The following is a 22,696-nucleotide window of genomic DNA, read 5'->3' on the forward strand; positions in this document are numbered from 1 at the left end:
AGTTCATCCAGAGTGATCATGGGCCTCTTGGCTGCATCTCTGATCAGTCTTCTCCTTGTATGAGCTGAAAGTTTAGAGGGACGGCCAGGTCTTGGTAGATTTGCAGTGGTCTGATACTCCTTCCATTTCAATATTATCGCTTGCACAGTGCTCCTTGGGATGTTTAAAGCTTGGGAAATCTTTTTGTATCCAAATCCGGCTTTAAACTTCTTCACAACAGTATCTCGGACCTGCCTGGTGTGTTCCTTGTTCTTCATGATGCTCTCTGCGCTTTTGACGGACCTCTGAGACTATCACAGTGCAGGTGCATTTATACGGAGACTTGATTACACACAGGTGGATTGTATTTATCATCATTAGTCATTTAGGTCAACATTGGATCATTCAGAGATCCTCACTGAACTTCTGGTGAGAGTTTGCTGCACTGAAAGTAAAGGGGCTGAATAATTTTGCACACCCAATTTTTCAGTTTTTGATTTGTTAAAAAAGTTTGAAATATCCAATAAATGTCGTTCCACTTCATGATTGTGTCCCACTTGTTGTTGATTCTTCACAAAAAAATACAGTTTTATATCTTTATGTTTGAAGCCTGAAATGTGGAAAAAGATCGCAAAGTTCAAGGGGGCCGAATACTTTCGCAAGGCACTGTATTGGCCATGCAGCGCCTACTGTAGGTAAAACATTTGAGAGGCACATGAATGTGTGTATGGAGCTCAATTTGGCCTCTGCATGCTTCCAGAGGCTCCGCAATTGATCACACCATCCATATGGTGACTCCGACCACATTTTCAGATCGAGCATAAATAGTCTCTTAGCCTGTTTTGTGCCGTGTGTATCACCCGCCACCGGAGATCTTTATTTAAGGTTGCAAACGCATCATTGTTTTATGTAAATTATTTACCATGTCGCACAAATCTGGAACAATGACTCAACGAGGGGTAAAACCAATTACCAACGATGAGTAAAACCAATTACCAACAAGGAGTAAAACCAATTAACAACGAGGGATAAAACCAATTACCAACAAGGGGAAAAACCAATTACCAACGAGGGGAAAAACCAATTACCAATGAGGGGTAAAACAAATGACCAACGAGAGGTAAAGCCAATTACCAATGAGGGGTAAAGCCAATTACCAACGAGAGGTAAAGCCAATTACCAACGAGGGGTAAAGCCAATTACCAACGAGAGGTAAAACCAATTACCAATGAGGGGTAAAACCAATTACCAACGAGGGGTAAAGCCAATTACCAACGAGGGGTAAAGCCAATTACCAACGAGGGGTAAAACCAATTACTGCTGAGGATAAATTACATTATGGATATTCTCCATAATAAAGAGTTAAGCTGACTCTGATATAGACCTAATAGTAATTATTCAATAGTAAAATCATTTCATTGTTTTTTAAAAATTGAACCTTTATTTAACTTGGCAAGTCAGTTAATAACAAATTCTTATGTACAATGATGGCCTACACGAGCCAAAACTGGATGACGCTGGGCCAATTAAGCACCGCCCTATGGGACTCTCAATCACAGGCTGGGTTGTGATACAGCCTGGATTTGAACCAGGTTGTCTGTAGTGACACCTCTAGCACTGAGATGCAGTGCCTTAGACCGCTGCGCCACTCAGGAGCCCCATCATTAAAGTGACTATGCATAGATATTATAACTCGAGAGTAGCAGCAGCGTAAAAGAGGGGGTGGTGGTGGACAATGCAACTCATCTGGGTTGCCATTTGATTAGCTGTTCAGGAGTCTTATGGCTTGGGGGTAAAAGATTGTACAATTGTAGCCCAAAAGATGGACATGAATAAAATTGTTGCAAGCTGTTCAATATAAATATATATATTAAACATAACTGTTGTATTTTAAGCCCATAATTTACCTGCTGGCTATATTTCCATATGTTTTTATTCAGAGCCCTATACTGCACAGGTATAATGCATTATGTTGCACAACACATTGTAAGAATGAATTGGTCAACTGAAATGTTGATAGAGAGACATCATATACTGTAGGTTATAAGCCTTACTACAACACATCATGAAGGCTCATGCTCACAAGAAGTTATAATATATCTGCAGGCTTTAGTGTTCAACTTTTACTGAACTGTATAGGAGGCATTGAGTACATGGTTGTCTCCTTTACACAATATATTGGAACTATTCATCAATCTTTCACAGAATTAGTTTTTGGAATGTCATCTCCTCTGCGTGGGTGCAGTCTACACTGTCCATTTTGTTATCACGAGTCATTTATTATCTGGTTACACACGAAGGGTAGAAGGGCAGAAAATACTACAAGTAAACATGATATGTTGAGAGACAGGCACTCCACAATAAACATTCCAAAATAACCACGGCTGTTGGGATTGAGAGACAGACTCACCACCATAAACATTCCAAAATAACCACGGCTGTTAGGATTGAGAGACAGACTCACCACCATAAACATTCCAGAATAACCACGGCTGTTAGGAATGAGAGACAGACTCACCACCATAAACATTCCAAAATAACCACGGCTGTTAGAATTGAGAGACAGACTCACCACCATAAACATTCCAGAATAACCACGGCTGTTGGGATTGAGAGACAGACTCACCACCATAAACATTCCAAAATAACCACGGCTGTTAGGATTGAGAGACAGACTCACCACCATAAACATTCCAGAATAACCACGGCTGTTGGGATTGAGAGACAGACTCACAACCATAAACATTCCAGAATAACCACGGCTGTTGGGATTGAGAGACCGGCACACCACCATAAACATTCCAGAATAACCACGGCTGTTAGGATGTTAATAGTACGGGTGGCCATTTGATATTGTTCAGCAGTCTTATGGCTTGGGGGTAGAAGCTGTTAAGGAGCTTTTTGGACCTAGACTTGGGGCTCCTGTACCGTTTGCCGTATGGTAGCAGAGAGAACAGTCTATGACTTGGGTGACTGGAGTTTCATTTCAACATTGACCACGGCTGTTGCGATTGAGAGACTACCACCATCAACATTCCAAAATAACCTTGGGTGTTGGGATTGAGAGACAGGTCTACCACCATAAACATTCCAAAATAACCTTGGGTGTTGGGATTGAGAGACAGGCACACCACCATCAACATTCCAAAATAACATTGGGTGTTGTGATTGAGAGACAGGTCTACCACCATCAACATTCCAAAATAACCTTGGGTGTTGGGATTGAGAGACAGCTCTACCACCATCAACATTCCAAAATAACATTGGGTGTTGGGATTGAGAGACAGATCTACCACCACCAACATTCCAAAATAACATTGGGTGTTGGGATTGAGAGACAGGTCTACCACCACCAACATTCCAAAATAACCTTGGGTGTTGTGATTGAGAGACAGGTCTACCACCACCAACATTCCAAAATAACCTTGGGTGTTGTGATTGAGAGACAGGTCTACCACCATCAACATTCCAAAATAACCTTGGGTGTTGTGATTGAGAGACAGGCACACCACCATCAACATTCCAAAATAACCTTGGGTGTTGGGATTGAGAGACAGGCACACCACCATCAACATTCCAAAATAACCTTGGGTGTTGGGATTGAGAGACAGGTCTACCACCATCAACATTCCAAAATAACCTTGGGTGTTGGGATTGAGAGACAGGTCTACCACCATCAACATTCCAAAATAACCTTGGGTGTTGGGATTGAGAGACAGGTCTACCACCATCAACATTCCAAAATAACCTTGGGTGTTGGGATTGAGAGACAGGTCTACCACCATCAACATTCCAAAATAACCTTGGGTGTTGGGATTGAGAGACAGGTCTACCACCATAAACATTCCAAAATAACATTGGGTGTTGGGATTGAGAGACAGGTCTACCACCATCAACATTCCAAAATAACCTTGGGTGTTGGGATTGAGAGACAGGTCTACCACCATAAACATTCCAAAATAACATTGGGTGTTGGGATTGAGAGACAGGTCTACCACCATCAACATTCCAAAATAACATTGGGTGTTGGGATTGAGAGACAGGTCTACCACCACCAACATTCCAAAATAACCTTGGGTGTTGGGATTGAGAGACAGGTCTACCACCATCAACATTCCAAAATAACATTGGGTGTTGGGATGACTGTGAGAAAGCAACTTCAGCCAGATGGTACTTGGACACTACCAGTGTGAGGGACTAATGCTGCTTAGGCAACTAACTACAGCCAGATGGCACCCTCTGACCATACCAGTGTGAGGGACTAATGCTGCTTAGGCAACTAACTACAGCCAGATGGCACCCTCTGACCATACCAGTGTGAGGGACTGACAGAGGTACTCATTCCTTCACACTGGTGCCATCTAGTGTTAGCTTTGTGTTTAGTAGCTTCTGGACCAAGTCTTCACTAACCGATTCCAATCGGTTTAACTGCGTAGGTCTGACACCATTAACTACCTCAGCTCTTCTCAGTTGACCAAACCCCTAGAAAAGGTGATTTCTGCTAAGGTTTCTGCTCAGGCATAAGCAAGTGAAGTATTGTTCTGTGTAAAAAATACATTTAAAAAAAAGGAAGATTTATGCTTGATCATGAATACAGATAAAATAACACATTTACAAGAGGCGAGTAACACGTTATGATTAACAGAATGTCCATTTATTTTTCTGAAGTACACATAAAAAAAGTCACATTCACTGAATAACTATATATTTTATAAAATAAATCTATCTTTTCTTAAAAACGCAATCTGGAGAATACCCGTCTATGTCGGCTAACCAGCTTTGAAATCCCACGTCCGGTATCTTCCAACGCACTACAAACCCTGAGCAACAAATATATAGAAGAAAAACAGACTTTGTATCAAGTGGACGCAGAAGCAAAACCTGAAATCTGAGAGACCCACATTTTAGGATCTCTCAGATCACCAGCCTTGAGTCTTTCTATGTAAATTCCTTTTCTCGTGTCCCATTTCCTTATTCTCATTGGTCTGAAATGATGACACTACAGAAGAGGACAAGCAGAGAGGACTTTAGGAAAGGAGGGTGTTTTAGAGTGCAGGGTCTCAACCCAGCACTGAGACAGGAAGGAGATATGACATCATAATGATGATGCTCCCGCAGGCCACCTGGCCGGTTACCCAACAGTCTTCCTTCATGATAGAAGTTTTATGACACAGACAATACATCAACACAGACATGATCTTTAACATTCCTTCTATAATCTGTTACTTTTCAAGACAAAACACACAAAATAAACAGCCATAGAAAATCTCCATCTCAGGACTGCATCCTTTGTCGTCAATTATTCAAAATGTAGTGCCCCTACTGAAGCCAGAGAGAATCAATCATCTCTTTGACGGTTTTCACTTTTATCACCTACAGTGTCACTGCTTCAAAGATATAACGTAAAGCGGTCCATAAAACCAGCACTGGCTTAATCACTTATTAACTAAGGTGAGCTATTAGTCTCAGAGCAAGTGACGTCATCGATTGAAACGCTATTTAGCGCGCACCACAGCTAACTAAGCTAGCCGTTTCACATCCGTTACACTCACCCCCCTTTTGACCTCCTCCTTTTCTGCCTTACAGTCGGTCTCCACCCTCCATATGCAAACTGTATACCCAACATAAGAGCCCCACTTGCCAGAAAACTGTCATATTGCAGTTTTGCATCACATTACTGATGACACATACAGGCTAACAGGAAAGTCACTTGATTTAGATACTATCCTACAGACATATGAATAATGTTCTGAAAGAAGTGACAGTAATGATTTAGGTTATAATTCATGACCCCCCCCCCCACACACTGAATAAATAACAGAATTGGACAAAATAACCTAAGTAAATGATAAAACAATAAGGTCCCACTGAGTAACAAAACTACCCCGTAGCCTTCCTACACCTCTGTTTGTGTTACTATAGTAACATTCATTCATATTGACAGCACACAGCCCAACTGTTCCAACAGAACATCGCTGTAGAAACAACTCCGTGGTTAGGCCTTAGTGTTTACATTGTCTTCTGTCACCAGCGGGTCACCGTCACCACCACCACCATGGCAGAAGGTCATCCTCATCCCGCTATACCCCCGGGTCACCACCACCACCACGGTGGAAGGTCATCCTCATCCCGCTATACCCCCGGGTCACCGTCACCACCACCATGGTGGAAGGTCATCCTAGTCCCACTATACCCCGGCATCACTCTTCCCCCCTAGCAGTTTCACTTTGGACTCCTCCTGGGGAATATGGACCTTCTTCATCTCCATGCCTTTGACCCAGGTGTAGGCAGAAGACCCACCAAGGACCATCAGGTTACTAGTCCACCACAGGAAACTTTTACTGGACTGGTTATAGACCACAGCGATGACCGTCTGAGCGCAGGCCTTGGCCGTCCCCGACACGTTGTGCGTCAGCGGGCTCGTGAACTTGATTTGGAGGCCCGTCACGTAGCCGATGGCGAAACCGAACACGCCGCCCAGCGTCATCATGCCCCAGAACGTAGGGTCACCCAGGCGGCTGAAATGGACGAGGTGGCCGACCTCACCGAAGACGAGGATGAGTGGGAGGAAGAGGATGCAGGCGTTGATGTTGTTGTAGAAGGAGAGCTTCCAGATGTTTCCGTCTACCGCCGGCATGACCCGCTTGGTGAAGATGGCGTTGAGGGAGACGCAGGCGCTGGCCAGCACACCGAAAAACACACCCGTCCACGACAGGGAGCCCGCCACACCTTCCTGGTCCACACCCAACCAGAATCCACCTGATGGGAGGGACAGACAAAGAAAGAAGCATTAACATGGTCCTTTAGCAGCAATACCTTATGTTCAATATATGGCCAATACAGGTGTGGCCCATGTAGGACTGTATTAACCTGTGGTGCAATAATAGAGAAGCGTGAGGTTACTTATTATAGGTTACCTGGTAGGAAGGACGTTGTCTAACCAGCCTGGCTTGGGTATATGCCTTAGACATGAGAACTTTCTAGAAAGTCAAAGTACTTGCATTAGGCCAGATATAGGTTAGTTATTATTACCACCTACCTAGAATAATTCCACAACACAGGATGGCGTAGAAGGACGTCGTTTGCTTGAGGATCACGTAGGAGAGTAGAACGTTGAAGACTGTGCTGAGTGACCTGCCGACAGTGTAGAAGGCCACCCCTACATGCTTCAGGCACAAGTTGTTGAAGGTTATCATTCCAATGAACACGATGGACAGGGGTAGAACCTCCCGGCATACCTTTAGGTCGAACTTGACGGAGGGGAAGTCGATGACACCCGGACATAAGTGGGATAGCAAGTGCATGCCATAGCACAGTCCGACAGTCACAAGGCACTGGTAAAATGTCACAAATAGCGGCGCGTCCAAATCTTTACTGTCTAGCAAGTAGTTATTTAAGAACACCATGGTTATTGAAATGAACCAATAAAGTACGACCACACCACCTATTTTGATGGCTTTAAGTAGAAACGTCTCGCCTTTTCCTTCTTCCATGGAGTCCGAGCCTGCTAGAGCCATTCTCAAGATATTCGAGCGTTTCAACTGCACCCTGTTCATGATTGAAATCATGGAGGAAGGATATAGAATAGGTTAAAGTAAGATAATTGCAACACTCTGCTACAAAGTAACAGTATACATATTATCTTCGACCTATCGGATACAAACATCGAACGCCGTCCTCCGATTACGTGACAACTTCCTGGACAATATGAGGTACATTTTTTTTTAAAGAGACAGTGCTACATTAATCCTGCAATGAGAAACAATTCAACTTGAAGCCCGAACGCAATATGCACATGTGAGTTCAATCAGACAGTGTAGCCTAATATCGACTGAACAATACTATCAGAATGACCGGATATGTTTATGCTACATGACACTCCTAGGACACATGTAGCAAGCAGCCCATCAATATCAATAGGCCCACATTCCTAGATCACATTCAGACACCTTTTAAATAATGATGAGTTACTGATTTCTCTATATTTGTCTCTACAATATTACGATTCCCATCTCAATAATGCCTTACCTTAGTTGCCGTCAATATCTTTAAAATGTTCACCAGCTGGAGACGTGACTTTTGCCACTATAGCACGAGGAACGAGGAAGTAAACGAATCATACAATATTTCTCGTCTAGTTTACTCCTCCCACAGGTCCGGGTTGAAACACCCCTTTCTTGCTTTTCCTGATTTTCCACCAGTGTGACAGAGACACCTGTGTCTCTATACTACAGCCTAGTCCAGGTATGGGGAGCTCACTCACCCAAATCTCTGTCATTCATGCCTCGCCCTATGGTCATTCACTTCATCCACACACATAAACCCAGTAGGCTATTGTTACGGGAATTCCAGGTTAACAGATAAAGTCGATCTAATGCAACAATTCAGGGAGACGCCTCCAGAATCAGAGAAAATGTCTATGCCTCTTCACAATAGCACCGAATGTTCTGTAATGTTCTGTAAAGGGAGCTTGAAGTCACAACATCAACTGCTACGGAATCACACAGTGTCACAGACTGACGGATACATTATCAGCGTGTCCTCGAATCCAGTCTGCTATCAACTTTAACCATAATATTCAACCCTGGGAGACGTGATAAGGGCAGTTGAACAGGTCAACGGTAGAACATCAGTAATTAGTTACAACAGATTATTATAGACTAACAAGTAAACAACTACTTCATTACTAAATATGGTATCAATCCATATCTCCAGTAAATCAAATACAGGAAAAAAATGTATCAAATGATTGCCCATTACAGCTATAAAACATATGTTGGTGCTTGCTTGACGAAAACGCTAAAACCACAATATTTCCAGATTTAAAAAAGCCTAATGAAATATTACCCGTTGATATTGAATAATGGTATTAATAAAACTGTCTCATCCTAATTATAACACAATGGGGTGTGGCCCCAACCCTCCGTCAGGAGATCCAAACCTCTAAGAGGTTGAATCAAATCAAATTGTATTGGTCACATTCACATGGTTAGTATGTGTTAATGCGAGTGTAGCGAAATGCTTGTGCTGCTAGTTCCGACAGTGCAGCAATATCTAACATGTAATCGAACAATTCCACAACAACTACCTTGGTGTTGGGTTAAGAAAGTCCTTACCCTACCCCCTTCCTTCGGGAGAACGAGCGTGTCCACTCGCTTCTCTATACCAAGTCTCTCATGTATCTCCGATCAACTCGTGGGCGCCATCCTACTTCTGAGACCGATGTGGAGAATTCAGGGGTAGTCCCAACAGAGCCTCAAACCAGGCTACTGCGACTGTCATCTCAACACCTTAGCCGCTATGCCAAGAGATCTGAACATCTTGATGAAGTCGCTAGGTATTGCTTTATGTACAGTACAGTATCACATAAATTATTACATAACCATTATTTAGCATGTGAAATATGTGATTATCGCGATCTGGCGAAGAGGTCTATTATCAGATGAACTAGTGGAGACCATTTTTATATATCTGCGTGTAGTTTTAAGGAAGTCGCTAACTAAACTAACATATGGTGAGATGCTGGAGGAAGCTTTCAATCGGTCAGTAGCAGAGTAATATGAGAAGAATACCATTTCTGATATATATTTTTTGATGTTCTAAACTAAGTGTTTTGATAACTTTTAAATGTAGTAACAGGTCCATGAGGAATAAACAACTCTTTACATAATACCATAGAAGCCGTGTTCTGCCAATAGAACAATGTGTGCCTTTCATCTTTCATCGTCTTTCCCATCTGATACAGATACTGTGTCTATCTGCATTTTGTCAGGTGGTAATGAGGCTACCTTGGTAAACATGTCAGAGTGGTCATACCTTCCTGTGTTGTTTCCTGTATACAACAGGAAGTCTCTGGTCCTGGTGCAGAATACACAGTGTTTCCCCCTCCCCATATTGACTGATACTATTACGTTTAATAATAACAAATACAATTAAAGATTTTACATCAGTATCAAGCCCGTCTGTCAGTCTGGACAACATCACATCATCGTGCAAGTCTCCATGTCCTGGCTCCATACATGTTTCTGTGAACACATACACACATAGTCACTGTTCTAATACCAATGGCAGTTAGAATAGGTGATATCTCACACACAAACAGACTCTATGTTGTAGGATGAACAGGTCAGATGAAACCTACCCAATTGAGGACTCCCCGTCAAACGACAGAGGCAGACAAAGCATCTCCAGTCCTTCTGTAGAAATAGGCAGAGTTTATAACGTTGTGGATGTGTTGAGTGTCAGGTCTCCTATCTAATTCTGTTCTTCCCATCAACAAATAATCTGTCTAACTCTTCCCACATGTGAACACACCCACATCAAACTACATCCCGAAACCAACTCACATTTGAATTCAGTCATAGCCGTTAGCATTTCTTAATGACCCAAATCTAAAACTAGGCCAAATCAGGAAGTGCAGTCGCTCTTTATGTAGTGTCTGTGTGGCAGCGCTATGTGCTTCTACACAATGGTAAACACTGTCAGTTCAATACAGAAACTTCATCCATAATGTGGCTTCATCCCTCTCCCCTCCCCTCATCCCTCATCCCTCTGCATCAGCCCCTCCGACAGTATGCAATACTCCTTTATGACCAGTAGATGAGGATATAGTCGTGAGCTGGTTTACAAAGTTGTTGTAGGATGACTGAAGCGATGGTTACATTTTGAATACATAGCAGGGCAAGAAAAGTATCCCTTTGACACACTTATCAAGAGAACATCCCTGGTCATCACTACTGCCTCTGGTCTGGCAGACTCACTAAACACAAATGCTTTGTTTGTAAACTATGTCTGAGTGTTGGAGTGTGCGTTAAATAGAAATAAAAACTAGAAAATCTTGCAATCTGGTTTGCTTATTACAAGGAATTTGAAATTATTTATACTTTTACTTTTGATACTTAAGTATATTTTAGGAATTACATTTACTTTGGATACTTAAGTATATTTAAAACCAAATATTTTTAGATTTTTACTCAAGTAGTATTTTAGTGGGTGACTTTCACTTGAGTCATTTTCCATTAAGGTATCCTTACTTTTACTCAAGTATGAAGATTGGGTAATTTTTCCACCACTGTCTTGAACCATGGTTACCAACCCATCCACTCTATCCCCAACTCCAGCACCATGGTTACCAACCCATCCACTCTATCCTCTACTCCAGCACCATGGTTACCAACCCATCCACTCTGTCCCCTACTCCAGCACCATGGTTACCAACCCATCCACTCTATCCTCTACTCCAGCACCATGGTTACCAACCCATCCACTCTATCCCCTACTCCAGCACCATGGTTACCAACCCATCCACTCTATCCTCTACTCCAGAACCATGGTTACCAACCCATACATTCTATCCCCTACTCCAGCACCATGGTTACCAACACACCACCACTTAATAATGAGGAGTGAAAGTCTCACTTGTGTTTTATTATGACCTGGAATGACATGGCGAGTCATAATGATGATGTCATAATCAAGCTCAAGATAAAATCTAATCAAATCAAACACCCATATTTAGCAGATGTTATTGCAGGTGTAGCGAAATGCTTGTAAATGTGGGGAAGCCTGGGTTGTAGTCGTTAGTCCAAACAGTTTCAAACAGTTGCATTTTGCTATGAAAACAAAAGTTTATATTTTACAAAATCAGGTAGGTCCCTCCCCGTTTTGTTCCTTTTGCTTCCGTTTGAGAAAGGTTTTGTAACGGTGTAATGAATACACCCCTGGACAAAACCCTCGCTCACAGCAGCTGAAATTCAGTTCAGTACAGCCTTGCTACAGTAATCACACCCTGTTGTTGAATTGGACATTTTCTTGTTGTGATGTTGTATTTGGCCACTGGGGGGCGCTGTGGTTATATATTTCAGCTGGTTTTAGATTCTATTGTAATTGTTTATATTTAGTGTTGTTGTTTATGTTCTTCCTATGATAGAGATAATCTTTACAACAACTAGTAGCACACCATAACCAGACCAATGTCAACCCGTATCTATGTGGCTGTAATAAACAGGAAATATAAGTTTCCTACATATTCCTGCCGGGGAGATGGCCAGCGTCTTCTGAATAGTTAACCTCTAAGGATTGGCCCCTTTTAAAAAAACGTTTTAGACTAAAATGACATACCAAAATATAACTGCCTGTAGCTCAGGCCCTGAAGCAAGGATATGCATTTTATTGGTACCATTTGAAAGGAAACACTTTAAAGTTTGTGGAAATGGGAAAGGAATGTAGGAGAATATAACACATTAGATCTGGTAAAAGATAATACGAAGAAAAAGAAAAACATTTTTTTTTGTATTTTTTTTGTACCATCATCTTTGAAAAGCAAGAGAAAGGCCATAGTGTATTATTCCAGCCCAGGTGCAATTTAGATATCAGCCAGCAGTGTATGTGCAAAGTTTTTATCTGATCCAATGAACCATTGCATTTTTATTCTAATGTTGTATCAAGACTGCCGAAATGTACCTAATATGTTTATTAATAACTTTTCATGTATCAAAACTGTGCACTCTTCTCAAACAATAGCATGGCATTCTTTCACTGTAATAGCTACTGTAAATTGAACAGTGCAGTTAAATTAACAAGAATGTAAGCTTTCTGCCAATATCAGATATGTCTATGTTCTGGGAAATGTTCTTGTTACTACAACCTCATGCTAATCACATTAGCCTACGTTAGCTCAACTACGTTAGCTCGACCCACCAATGCTGAAAAAGTTGTTGAAAGAACTTACTCTTAATAGCTCTGCCCTGCTATTTAATTCTGAAGGGATAGCTCATTCATCTTTTATGGTTTTTACTTCTGCAAGGGAGATGCTAAGAAGAAAGATTCACTTAGGTCTGAGTTTTTGTCACAGTGTAATAGGAAATTCAGTTCTGTCTCTACCTCTCCCCTGGAGCAGAGTGAGCACAGCCTGTCCTCTCTGGGCAGCCAGGTTTGCCTGTGACAACCGGTCTCTATAGCCAGACTGTGCTCACTGAGTCTGTACCTAGTCAGTGTTTTCCTCAGTTTCTATCAGTCACAGTGGTCAGATAGTCTACCACCATGTTACTGTCTGTTTAGAGCCAAATAGCATTGATGTTTACTTAGATTTTTGGTGGTGTCTTTCCAAAAGGTGATATATTTTTATTTTTGCTTTCTGATGATGGTTGGGTGCTGAGTGCTGTTTTGAGGCTCTATGGGGTTGGTTTGGGTTGGTGAACTGAGCCTCAGAACCAGCTGGCTGAGGGGACTCTTCTCTTGTTTCATCTCTTGACATTGAAGAGCTGTGTGATGGAATGTTTTGGGGTCACTTGTTTTTAGATGGTTGTAAAATGTGATGTCTCATTTTTCTATTTGGATGAGGAGGGGGTAATGGCCCAATTCTGCTCTACATTCCTAATTTAGAGGTTTTCTTTGCGCTTGCAACACAGTCTAGCAAAACTCTGCGTGCAGTATTTCTACTGGATGTTTGTCCCATTTGGTAAATTCATAATTAGAGAGGGACCCCTGAGCGGCAGGTAGCCTAGTGGTTAGAGTGTTAGACTTATAAACCAAAAGGTTGCAACATTGAATCCCTGAGCTGACAAGGTAAAAATCTGTCATTCTTCCCCTGAACAAGGCAGTTTTATATTTTATTTCACCTTTATTTAACCAGGTAGGCAAGTTGAGAACAAGTTCTCATTTGCAACTGCGACCTGGCCAAGATAAAGCAAAGCAGTTTGACACATACAACAACACAGAGTTACACATGGAACAAACATACATTCAATAATACAGTAAAAAAATCTATATACAGCATGTGCAAATGAGGTAGGATAAGAGAGGTAAGGCAATAAATAGACCATGGTGGCAAAGTAATTACAATATAGCAATTAAACACTGTAATGGTAGGGTGTGCAGAAGATGAATGTGCAAGTAGAGATACTGGGGTGCAAAGGAGCAAGATAAATAAATACACTATAGGGATGAGGAAGATTGGATGGGCTATTTACAGATGAGCTATGTACAAGTGCAGTGATCTGTGAGCTGCTCTGACAGCTGGTGCTTAAAGCTAGTGAGGGAGGTAAGAGTCTCCAGCTTCAGAGATTTTTGCAGTTAGTTCCAGTCATTGGCAGCAGAGAACTGGAAGGAGAGGCGGCCAAAGGAAGAATTGTCTTTGGGGGTGACCAGTGAGATATACCTGCTGGAGCGCGTGCTACGGTTGGGTGCTGCTATGGTGACCAGTGAGCTGAGATAAGGCAGGGCTTTACCTAGCAGAGACTTGTAGATGACCTGGAGCCAGTGGGTTTGGCGACGAGTATGAAGCGAGGGCCATCCAACGAGATCATACAGGTCGCAGTGGTGGGTATTATATGGCACTGTGATAGACGGCATCCAATTTGTTGGGTAGAGTGTTGGAGAATATTTTGTAAATGACATCGCCGAAGTCGAGGATCGGTAGGATGGTCAGTTTTACGAGGGTATGTTTGGCAGCATGAGAGAAGGATGCTTTGTTGCGAAATATGAAGCTGATTATAGATTTACTTTTGGATTGGAGATGTTGAATGTGAGTCTGGAAGAAGAGTTTACAGTCTAACCAGACACCTAGGTATTTGTAGTTGTCCACATATTCTAAGTCAGAACCATCCAGAGTAGTGATGCTGGACGTGCGGGCAGTTGCGGGCAGCGATCGGTTGAAGAGCATGCGTTTAGTTTTACTTGCATTTAAGAACAGTTGGAGGCCACGGAAGGAGAGTTGTATGGCATTGAAGCTCATCTGGAGGTTAGTTAACACAGAGTCCAATGAAGGGCCAGAGGTATACAGAATGGTGTCTTCTGCGTAGAGGTGGATCAAAGAATCACCAGCAGCAAGAGCGACATCATTGATGTATACAGAGAAGAGAGTCATCCCGAGAATTGAATCATGTGGCACCCACATAGAGACTGCCAGAGGTCCGGACAACAGGCCCTCCGATTTTACATACTGAAATCTATCGGAGTAGTTGGTGAACCAAGCGAGGCAATCATCAACCAAGGCTGTTGAGTCTGCCAATAAGAATGTTGTGATTGACAGAGTCGAAAGCCTTGGCCAGGTCGATGAATACGGCTGCACAGTAATGTCTTTTATCTATGGCGGTTAAGATATCGTTTAGGACCTTGAGCGTGGCTGAGGTGCACCCATGACCAGCTCTGAAACCAGATTGCATAGTGGAGAAGGTACGGTGAGATTAGAAATGGTCGGTAATCTGTTTGTTAACTTGGCTTTCAAACACCTTAAAAAGGCAGGGTAGAATAGATGTAGGCCTGTAGCAGTTTGGGTCTAGAGTGTCTCCCCCTTTGAAGAGGGGGATGACCGCGGCAGCTTTCCAATCTATGGGAATCTCAGATGATACGAAAGAGAGGTTGAACAGGCTAGTAATAGGGGTTGCAATAATTTTGGCAGATAACTTTAGAAAGCGAGGGTCCAGATTGTCTAGCCCGGCTGATTTGTAGTGGTCCAGATTTTGCAGCTCTTTCAGAACAGAAGGAGAAATGGGGGAGGCTTGGGCGGGTTGCTGTGGAGGGTGCCTGGCAGTTGACCGGGGTAGGGGTAGCCAGATGGAAAGCATGGCCAGCCGTAGAAAAATGCTTATTGAAATTCTCAATTATTGTGGATTTATCGGTAGTGATAGTGTTTCCTAGCCTCAGTGCAGTGGACAGCTGGGAGGAGGTGCTCTTATTCTCCATAGACTTTACAGTGTCCCAGAACTTTTTTCAGTTTGTACTACAGGATGCAAATTTCTGCTTGAAAAAGCTAGCCGTAGCTTTCCTAACTGCCTGTGTATGTTGGTTCCTAACTTCCCTAAAAAGTTGCATATCACAGGGGCTATTCGATGCTAATGCAGAACGCCACAGGATGTTTTTGTGCTGGTCAAGGGCAGACAGGTCTGGAGTGAACCAAGGCCTATATCTATCGTTTGACAGTGATGAGGAGTGGTCGTTTGACCGCAGACCCATTACGGATGCAGGCAATGAGGCAGTGATCGCTGAGATCTTGGTTGAAAACAGCAGAGGTGTATTTGGAGGGTGAGTTAGTTAGGATGATATCTATGAGGGTGCCCGTGTTTACGGATTTGGGGTTGTACCTGGTAGGTTCATTGATAATTTGTGTGAGATTGAGGGCATCAAGCTTAGATTGTAGGATGGCCGGGGTGTTAAGCATGTCCCAGTTTAGGGGGGGCAATCAATGCACATATGGTGTCCAGGGCACAGCTGGCGGCAGAGGGTGGTCTATAGCAAGCGGCAACGGTGAGAGACTTGCTTCTGGAAAGGTGAATTTTTAGAAGTAGAAGCTCAAATTGTTTTGGTATAGACCTGGATATTAAGATATAACTCTGCAGGCTATCTATCTATCTATCTATCTATCTATCTATCTATCTATCTATCTATCTATCTATCTATCTATCTCTCCCTTCTCTCTCTCTCTCGCTCTCTCTCTCACACACTCTCTCTCACTCTCTCCCTCATATATCTCTCTCTCTTTCTCTCTCACACTCTCTCTCACTCAATTCAATTCAATTCAAGGGGCTTCATTGGCATGCAGCCGTAACAAAGTAATAATAATAATATAATAATAATAATAATAATTTTGCACGCCCAATTTTTCAGTTTTTGATTTGTTAAAAAAGTTTGAAATATCCAATAAATGTCGTTCCACTTCATGATTGTGTCCCACTTGTTGTTGATTCTTCACAAAAAATACAGTTTTATATCTTTATGTTTGAAGCCTGAAATGTGGCAAAAGGTCGCAAAGTTCAAGGGGGCCGAATACTTTCGCAAGGCACTGTGTATACAGTGTTTTAACAATGTACAAATGGTTAAAGGACACAAGATAAAATAAATAAGCATAAATATGGGTTGTATTTACAATGGTGTTTGTTCTTCACTGGTTGCCCTTTTCTCGTGGCAACAGGTCACAAATCTTGCTGCTGTGATGGCACACTGTGGAATTTCACCCAGTAGATATGGGAGTTTATCAAAATTGGATTTGTTTTCGAATTCTTTGTGGATCTGTGTAATCTGAGGGAAATATGTCTCTCTAATATGGTCATACATTGGGCAGGAGGTTAGGAAGTGCAGCTCGGTTTCCACCTCATTTTATGGGCAGTGAGCACATAGCCTGTCTTCTCTTGAGAGCCATGTCTGTCTACGGCGGCCTTTCTCAATAGCAAGGCTATGCTCACTGAGTAGTCAAAGCTTAGTCAAAGCTTTCCTTAATTTTCGGTCAGTCGCAGTGGTCAGGTATTCTGCCGCTGTGTACTCTCTCTCTCTCTCTGTCTCTCTCTCTCTCTCTCAATTCAATTCAATTCAATTCAATTTAATTCAAATCAATTCAAGGGGCATAATTGGCATGGGAAACATGTGTTAACATTGCCAAAGCAAGTGAGGTAGATAATATACAAAAGTGATATCTCTCTCTCTCTCTCTCTCTCTCTCTCTCTCTCTCTCTCTCTCTCTCTCTCACACACACACACACACACTTTCTCTCTCTCTCTCTCTCTCTCTCTCTCTCTCTCTCTCACACACACACTCTCTCTCTCTCTCTCTCTTTCTCTCATCTATCTCTCCCTCTCTGAGGGGTTGAGTCTGAGGGGATGAGCCTCAAGACCAGGAATGGTCAACTCTGGTTCTCGGGGGCCTATATCCTGGGTTTTGTTTTTGACACACTAACATCAGTTACTGATTTAGATGGTGATTGTAGAGTTGGCTCTGCCTGCGCTAGTGCGGCCCGCTGGCCCATGAAACACAGGGGTCCAGTTAAACCAATCCTAATACAGCATACAATTACCTCCACAACAGGACGTTCCACTCTAAAATGTTCTAAAACATTCAGAACATTTCAGCGCTCCTACACGTAACCCCTCCAACTCCTTCCCTCTCTCCCCAGGAGATGACTGCACCCTTCCTGACTCACTGGTTGCCACTGTAGAGCTAATGAAGGAAAATGGTTGTGCTTCAGTTTCCACTGCTGTGCACCACCGCAGCCTGAGGCCTATTTAATGATGCTGGTTGTTTAAAAGCTTTATCACAAAGGTTGTGGAGGCGGGCCCAAGCCAGTGGATGGAGTGTTTGTGTGCTTGATCAATAACATGACTCCAGCCGAGAGACGTGCACGCTGTTTCTGTGTCCACGGCTCCCTCTCTTTTACTCTCTCTCTCTCTCTCTCTGATTGTCTCATTTCATCTCTCTCTCAATTCAGTTGATTCAAAGGGCTAACATTAAGCCTAAACATTACACTCACAAGCGTTTCAAAGGAATATAGACATTTCAAATGTCATGTTATGGCTATGTACAGATTTATAACAATGTGCAAATAGTTAAAGGACCAAAGGGAAAATAAATAAACATAAATATTGGTTGTATTTACAATGGTGTTTGTTCTTCACTGGTAGCCCTTTTCTTGTGGCAACAGGTCACAAATCTTGCTGCTGTGATGGCAGACTGTGTGGTATTTCACCTAATACAGTAGATATGGGAGTTTATCAAAATTAGATTTGTGGGTCTGTGTAATCTGAGGGAAATATGTGTCTCTAATATGGTCATACATTTGTCAGGAGATGAACATAGCATGTCTTCTCTTGAGAGTCAGATCTGCCTACGGGCTCCGTGGAGTTTGTGAACAGAGCCCCAGGACCAGCTTGTATAGGGGACTCTTCTCCCTCTTCCCACCTCATTTATCAATGTTGCATAGAAAAGCTTCTAAATGAACGCGTACGAAGAAAATGCATAATGTTCGCAAGTACAAACAGTTGGTATTTATCAATTGCTCGTACACTTGATTTACACACACCTGTAAGTAATGTGCCTTGATAAATCAGACACGTTCTAAAACACTGTGCTAGTGCACATGAAGCCTAATTTACATAAATAACCTCCCTAAATGACCATTTATGGTCACAAACCTTCCCTTTAAAGCTGCAAGAAATGTCACTATTTTCTGTCCGCCAACATGGAGAAATCAAAGAAGACAAAGAAAAAAACTTTTTGGACGCAGAAATATAACTTTAGGTCACCGAAGTGGAAGCAAAACAAGTCGTACTTTTTTTGGAGCCCTCAGCAATGTCTTGACAAAAAAGATACAAAATATTTATTTGGTTAGCAGGTTAGAGCTGTCTTAGATTCTGTCTCATCTGAGTGCAGAACAGTACATGAAATAAAAAATAAATGGTTTGATTTGAAAACATATGCAAAAAAATAACAATTACGTGATACACAAAATGGATATAAGTGCAACAGGAGGAGGACAGAGTGACTCTTCACTGTCTGCTATAGACCAGAGCACTGGCAGCACAACTGGAGAGACCTCAGACACACCAACTGATGGTGACACTGAGGACCCTCTCCCAGACCCTGAAGGACTACCAGACACACCAATTGATGGTGATACTGAGGACCCTCTCCCAGACCCTGAAGGAATACCAGACACACCAACTGATGGTGATACCGAAGACCCTCTCCCAGACCCTGAAGGACTACCAGACAGACCAATTGATGGTGATACTGAGGACCCTCTCCCAGACCCTGAAGGAATACCAGACACACCAATTGATGGTGATACTGAGGACCCTCTCCCAGACCCTGAAGGAATACCAGACACACCAACTGATGGTGATACTGAGGACCCTCTCCCAGACCCTGAAGGACTACCAGACACACCAACTGATGGTAATACTGAGGACCCTCTCCCAGACCCTGAAGGAAAACCAGACACACCAACTGATGGTGATACTGAGGACCCTCTCCCAGACCCTGAAGGACTACCAGACACACCAATTGATGGTGATACTGAGGACCCTCTCCCAGACCCTGAAGGAATACCAGACACACCAACTGATGGTGACACTGAGGACCCTCTCCCAGACCCTGAAGGACTACCAGACACACCAACTGATGGTGATACTGAGGACCCTCTCCCAGACCCTGAAGGAATACCAGACACACCAACTGATGGTGATACTGAGGACCCTCTCCCAGACCCTGAAGGAATACCAGACACACCAACTGATGGTGATACTGAGGACCCTCTCCCAGACCCTGAAGGACTACCAGACACACCAACTGATGGTGATACTGAGGACCCTCTCCCAGACCCTGAAGGAATACCAGAAACACCAACTGATGGTGATACTGAGGACCCTCTCCCAGACCCTGAAGGACTACCAGACACACCAACTGATGGTGATACTGAGGACCCTCTCCCAGACCCTGAAGGAATACCAGACACACCAACTGATGGTGACACTGAGGACCCTCTCCCAGACCCTGAAGGAATACCAGACACACCAACTGATGGTGATACTGAGGACCCTCTCCCAGACCCTGAAGGACTACCAGACACACCAACTGATGGTGATACTGAGGACCCTCTCCCAGACCCTGAAGGAATACCAGACACACCAACTGATGGTGATACTGAGGACCCTCTTCCAGACCCTGAAGGACTACCAGACACACCAACTGATGGTGATACTGAGGACCCTCTCCCAGACCCTGAAGGACTACCAGACACACCAACTGATGGTGATACTGAGGACCCTCTCCCAGACCCTGAAGGACTACCAGACACACCAACTGTTGGTGATACTGAGGACCCTCTCCCAGACCCTGAAGGACTACCAGACACACCAACTGATGGTGATACTGAGGACCCTCTCCCAGACCCTGAAGGAATACCAGACACACCAACTGATGGTGATACTGAGGACCCTCTCCCAGACCCTGAAGGACTACCAGACACACCAACTGATGGTGATACTGAGGACCCTCTCCCAGACCCTGAAGGAATACCAGACACACCAACTGTTGGTGATACTGAGGACCCTCTCCCAGACCCTGAAGGACTACCAGACACACCAACTGATGGTGATACTGAGGACCCTCTCCCAGACCCTGAAGGAATACCAGACACACCAACTGATGGTGATACTGAGGACCCTCTCCCAGACCCTGAAGGACTACCAGACACACCAACTGATGGTGATACTGAGGACCCTCTCCCAGACCCTGAAGGACTACCAGACACACCAATTGATGGTGATACTGAGGACCCTCTCCCAGACCCTGAAGGAATACCAGACACACCAACTGATGGTGACACGGAGGACCCTCTCCCAGACCCTGAAGGACTACCAGACACACCAACTGATGGTGATACTGTGGACCCTCAAGGAATACCAGACACACCAACTAATGGTGATACTGAGGACCCTCTCCCAGACCCTGAAGGACTACCAGACACACCAACTGATGGTGATACTGAGGACCCTCTCCCAGACCCTGAAGGAATACCAGACACACCAACTGATGGTGATACTGAGGACCCTCTCCCAGACCCTGAAGGAATACCAGACACACCAACTGATGGTGATACTGAGGACCCTCTCCCAGACCCTGAAGGACTACCAGACACACCAACTGATGGTGATACTGAGGACCCTCTCCCAGACCCTGAAGAACTACCAGACACACCAACTGATGGTGATACTGAGGACCCTCTCCCAGACCCTGAAGGAATACCAGACACACCAACTGATGGTGATACTGAGGACCCTCTCCCAGACCCTGAAGGAATGCCAGACACACCAACTGATGGTGATACTGAGGACACTCTCCCAGACCGTGAAGGAATACCAGACACACCAACTGATGGTGATACTGAGGACCCTCTCCCAGACCCGAAGGACTACCAGACACACCAACTGATGGTAAGTCAAGCTTTATTTTCGCAACAATTTTCAGACATGGACCACATCTAAATATTTTTTTCTTGGCAATAAATATAACAAATATATATAACAAAATGAATATAACAAAAATAACAAAACATGAAATCTTGACAGATGTGGGTGATTTGCCTGATCCTTCATCCCCAGGCCTACAAGAAGGGTGTCCTCTTTGGTCGAGTGCTTCAGCTCAGGACTGACGCAGTCCTGAAACAACAAGAAGAGATCAACACATCAATTATTGGACTCAAACAGCAGCTGGAAGTGTCACGTCCTGACCTTAGTTCCTTTTTTATGTCTCTATTTTAGTTTGGTCAGGGCGTGAGTTGGGGTGGGCATTCTATGTTTTGTGTTCTATGTTTTCTATTTCTATTTGTTTGGCCTGGTATGGCAGCTGGCAATCGTTGTCTCTGATTGAGAACCATACTTAGGCAGCCTGTTTTCCCACTATGGGTTGTGGGTAGTTATTTTTCTGTTTAGTGTTTTTGTTGCAACGTTCAGAACTGTTCGTTTGTAGGTTTGTTGTTTTTGTTTCAGTATTCGTCTTTATTAAAATGTATTGTGAATACGTACCACGCTGCACTTTGGTCCTCTTCTCCTTCTCCCAAAGACAATCGTTACAGGAGGATGTATGCAACGGCCTGAACGAGATACATCAATCGTTGAAAGTGTCAAACATGTGAGACAATACATTCTGGTGGAATGGGAAAGTGTTTTCCTTGTCGATTTGATTACAATATTTGGAAGAACAGATACCGAGAACCGTTGTATGATATTGACTCTTGTCCTCGGTGCCAGGGCTATGGGTGGTGGGAACCACTCCCTGTCAGGCATGGGCTCATCAGTCTGGGTGGATCATTCAGTGGAATGCCATTTTTGATTGCAATGTTGTGGCTCACACTGCAAGACTTGACAATGTAGCAAACCTAAAAAGGAACTTGCACATTGTATTACATTCATGTAATGGAGATTAAAGAATGTAATTTCAGAGGTAAACC

At 43.4% G+C, this 22,696-nt stretch overlaps 1 protein-coding gene across 2 annotated transcripts; it reads right to left on the reverse strand.

Moving 5' to 3' along the window:
- Window positions 1–4,617: 4,617 nt before the first annotated feature.
- LOC139403882 (GDP-fucose transporter 1-like) lies at window positions 4,618–8,128 on the reverse strand. 2 transcript variants are annotated; one of them, XM_071147068.1, is made up of 3 exons: window positions 8,008–8,128; window positions 7,019–7,527; window positions 4,618–6,738 (listed from the first exon to the last, which is right to left on the reverse strand). In XM_071147068.1, exons 2-3 carry the CDS (start codon window positions 7,494–7,496, stop codon window positions 6,167–6,169), a joined length of 1,050 nt encoding a protein of 349 aa, XP_071003169.1. In that variant the 5' UTR covers window positions 7,497–7,527; window positions 8,008–8,128; the 3' UTR covers window positions 4,618–6,166. The 2 variants fall into 2 exon arrangements, with proteins under 2 accessions (XP_071003169.1, XP_071003171.1); XM_071147070.1 differs by lacking the exon at window positions 8,008–8,128 and having other exon boundaries at window positions 7,019–7,639.
- Window positions 8,129–22,696: the final 14,568 nt, after the last annotated feature.

This window comes from Oncorhynchus clarkii, unplaced genomic scaffold, assembly GCF_045791955.1.
Source record: "Oncorhynchus clarkii lewisi isolate Uvic-CL-2024 unplaced genomic scaffold, UVic_Ocla_1.0 unplaced_contig_12719_pilon_pilon, whole genome shotgun sequence".
Lineage (NCBI taxonomy): Eukaryota > Metazoa > Chordata > Actinopteri > Salmoniformes > Salmonidae > Oncorhynchus > Oncorhynchus clarkii.

Excerpts from the sequence above, each read along its gene's own strand:
- LOC139403882 (XM_071147070.1), bottom strand. The coding sequence starts at position 7,547 with ATGATTTCAATCATGAACAGGGTGCAGTTGAAACGCTCGAATATCTTG. Across the intron at positions 6,739-7,018 it reads GTGTTGTGGAATTATTCTAG|GTGGATTCTGGTTGGGTGTG; the intron begins GTAGGTGGTAAT and ends CCCTCCCATCAG.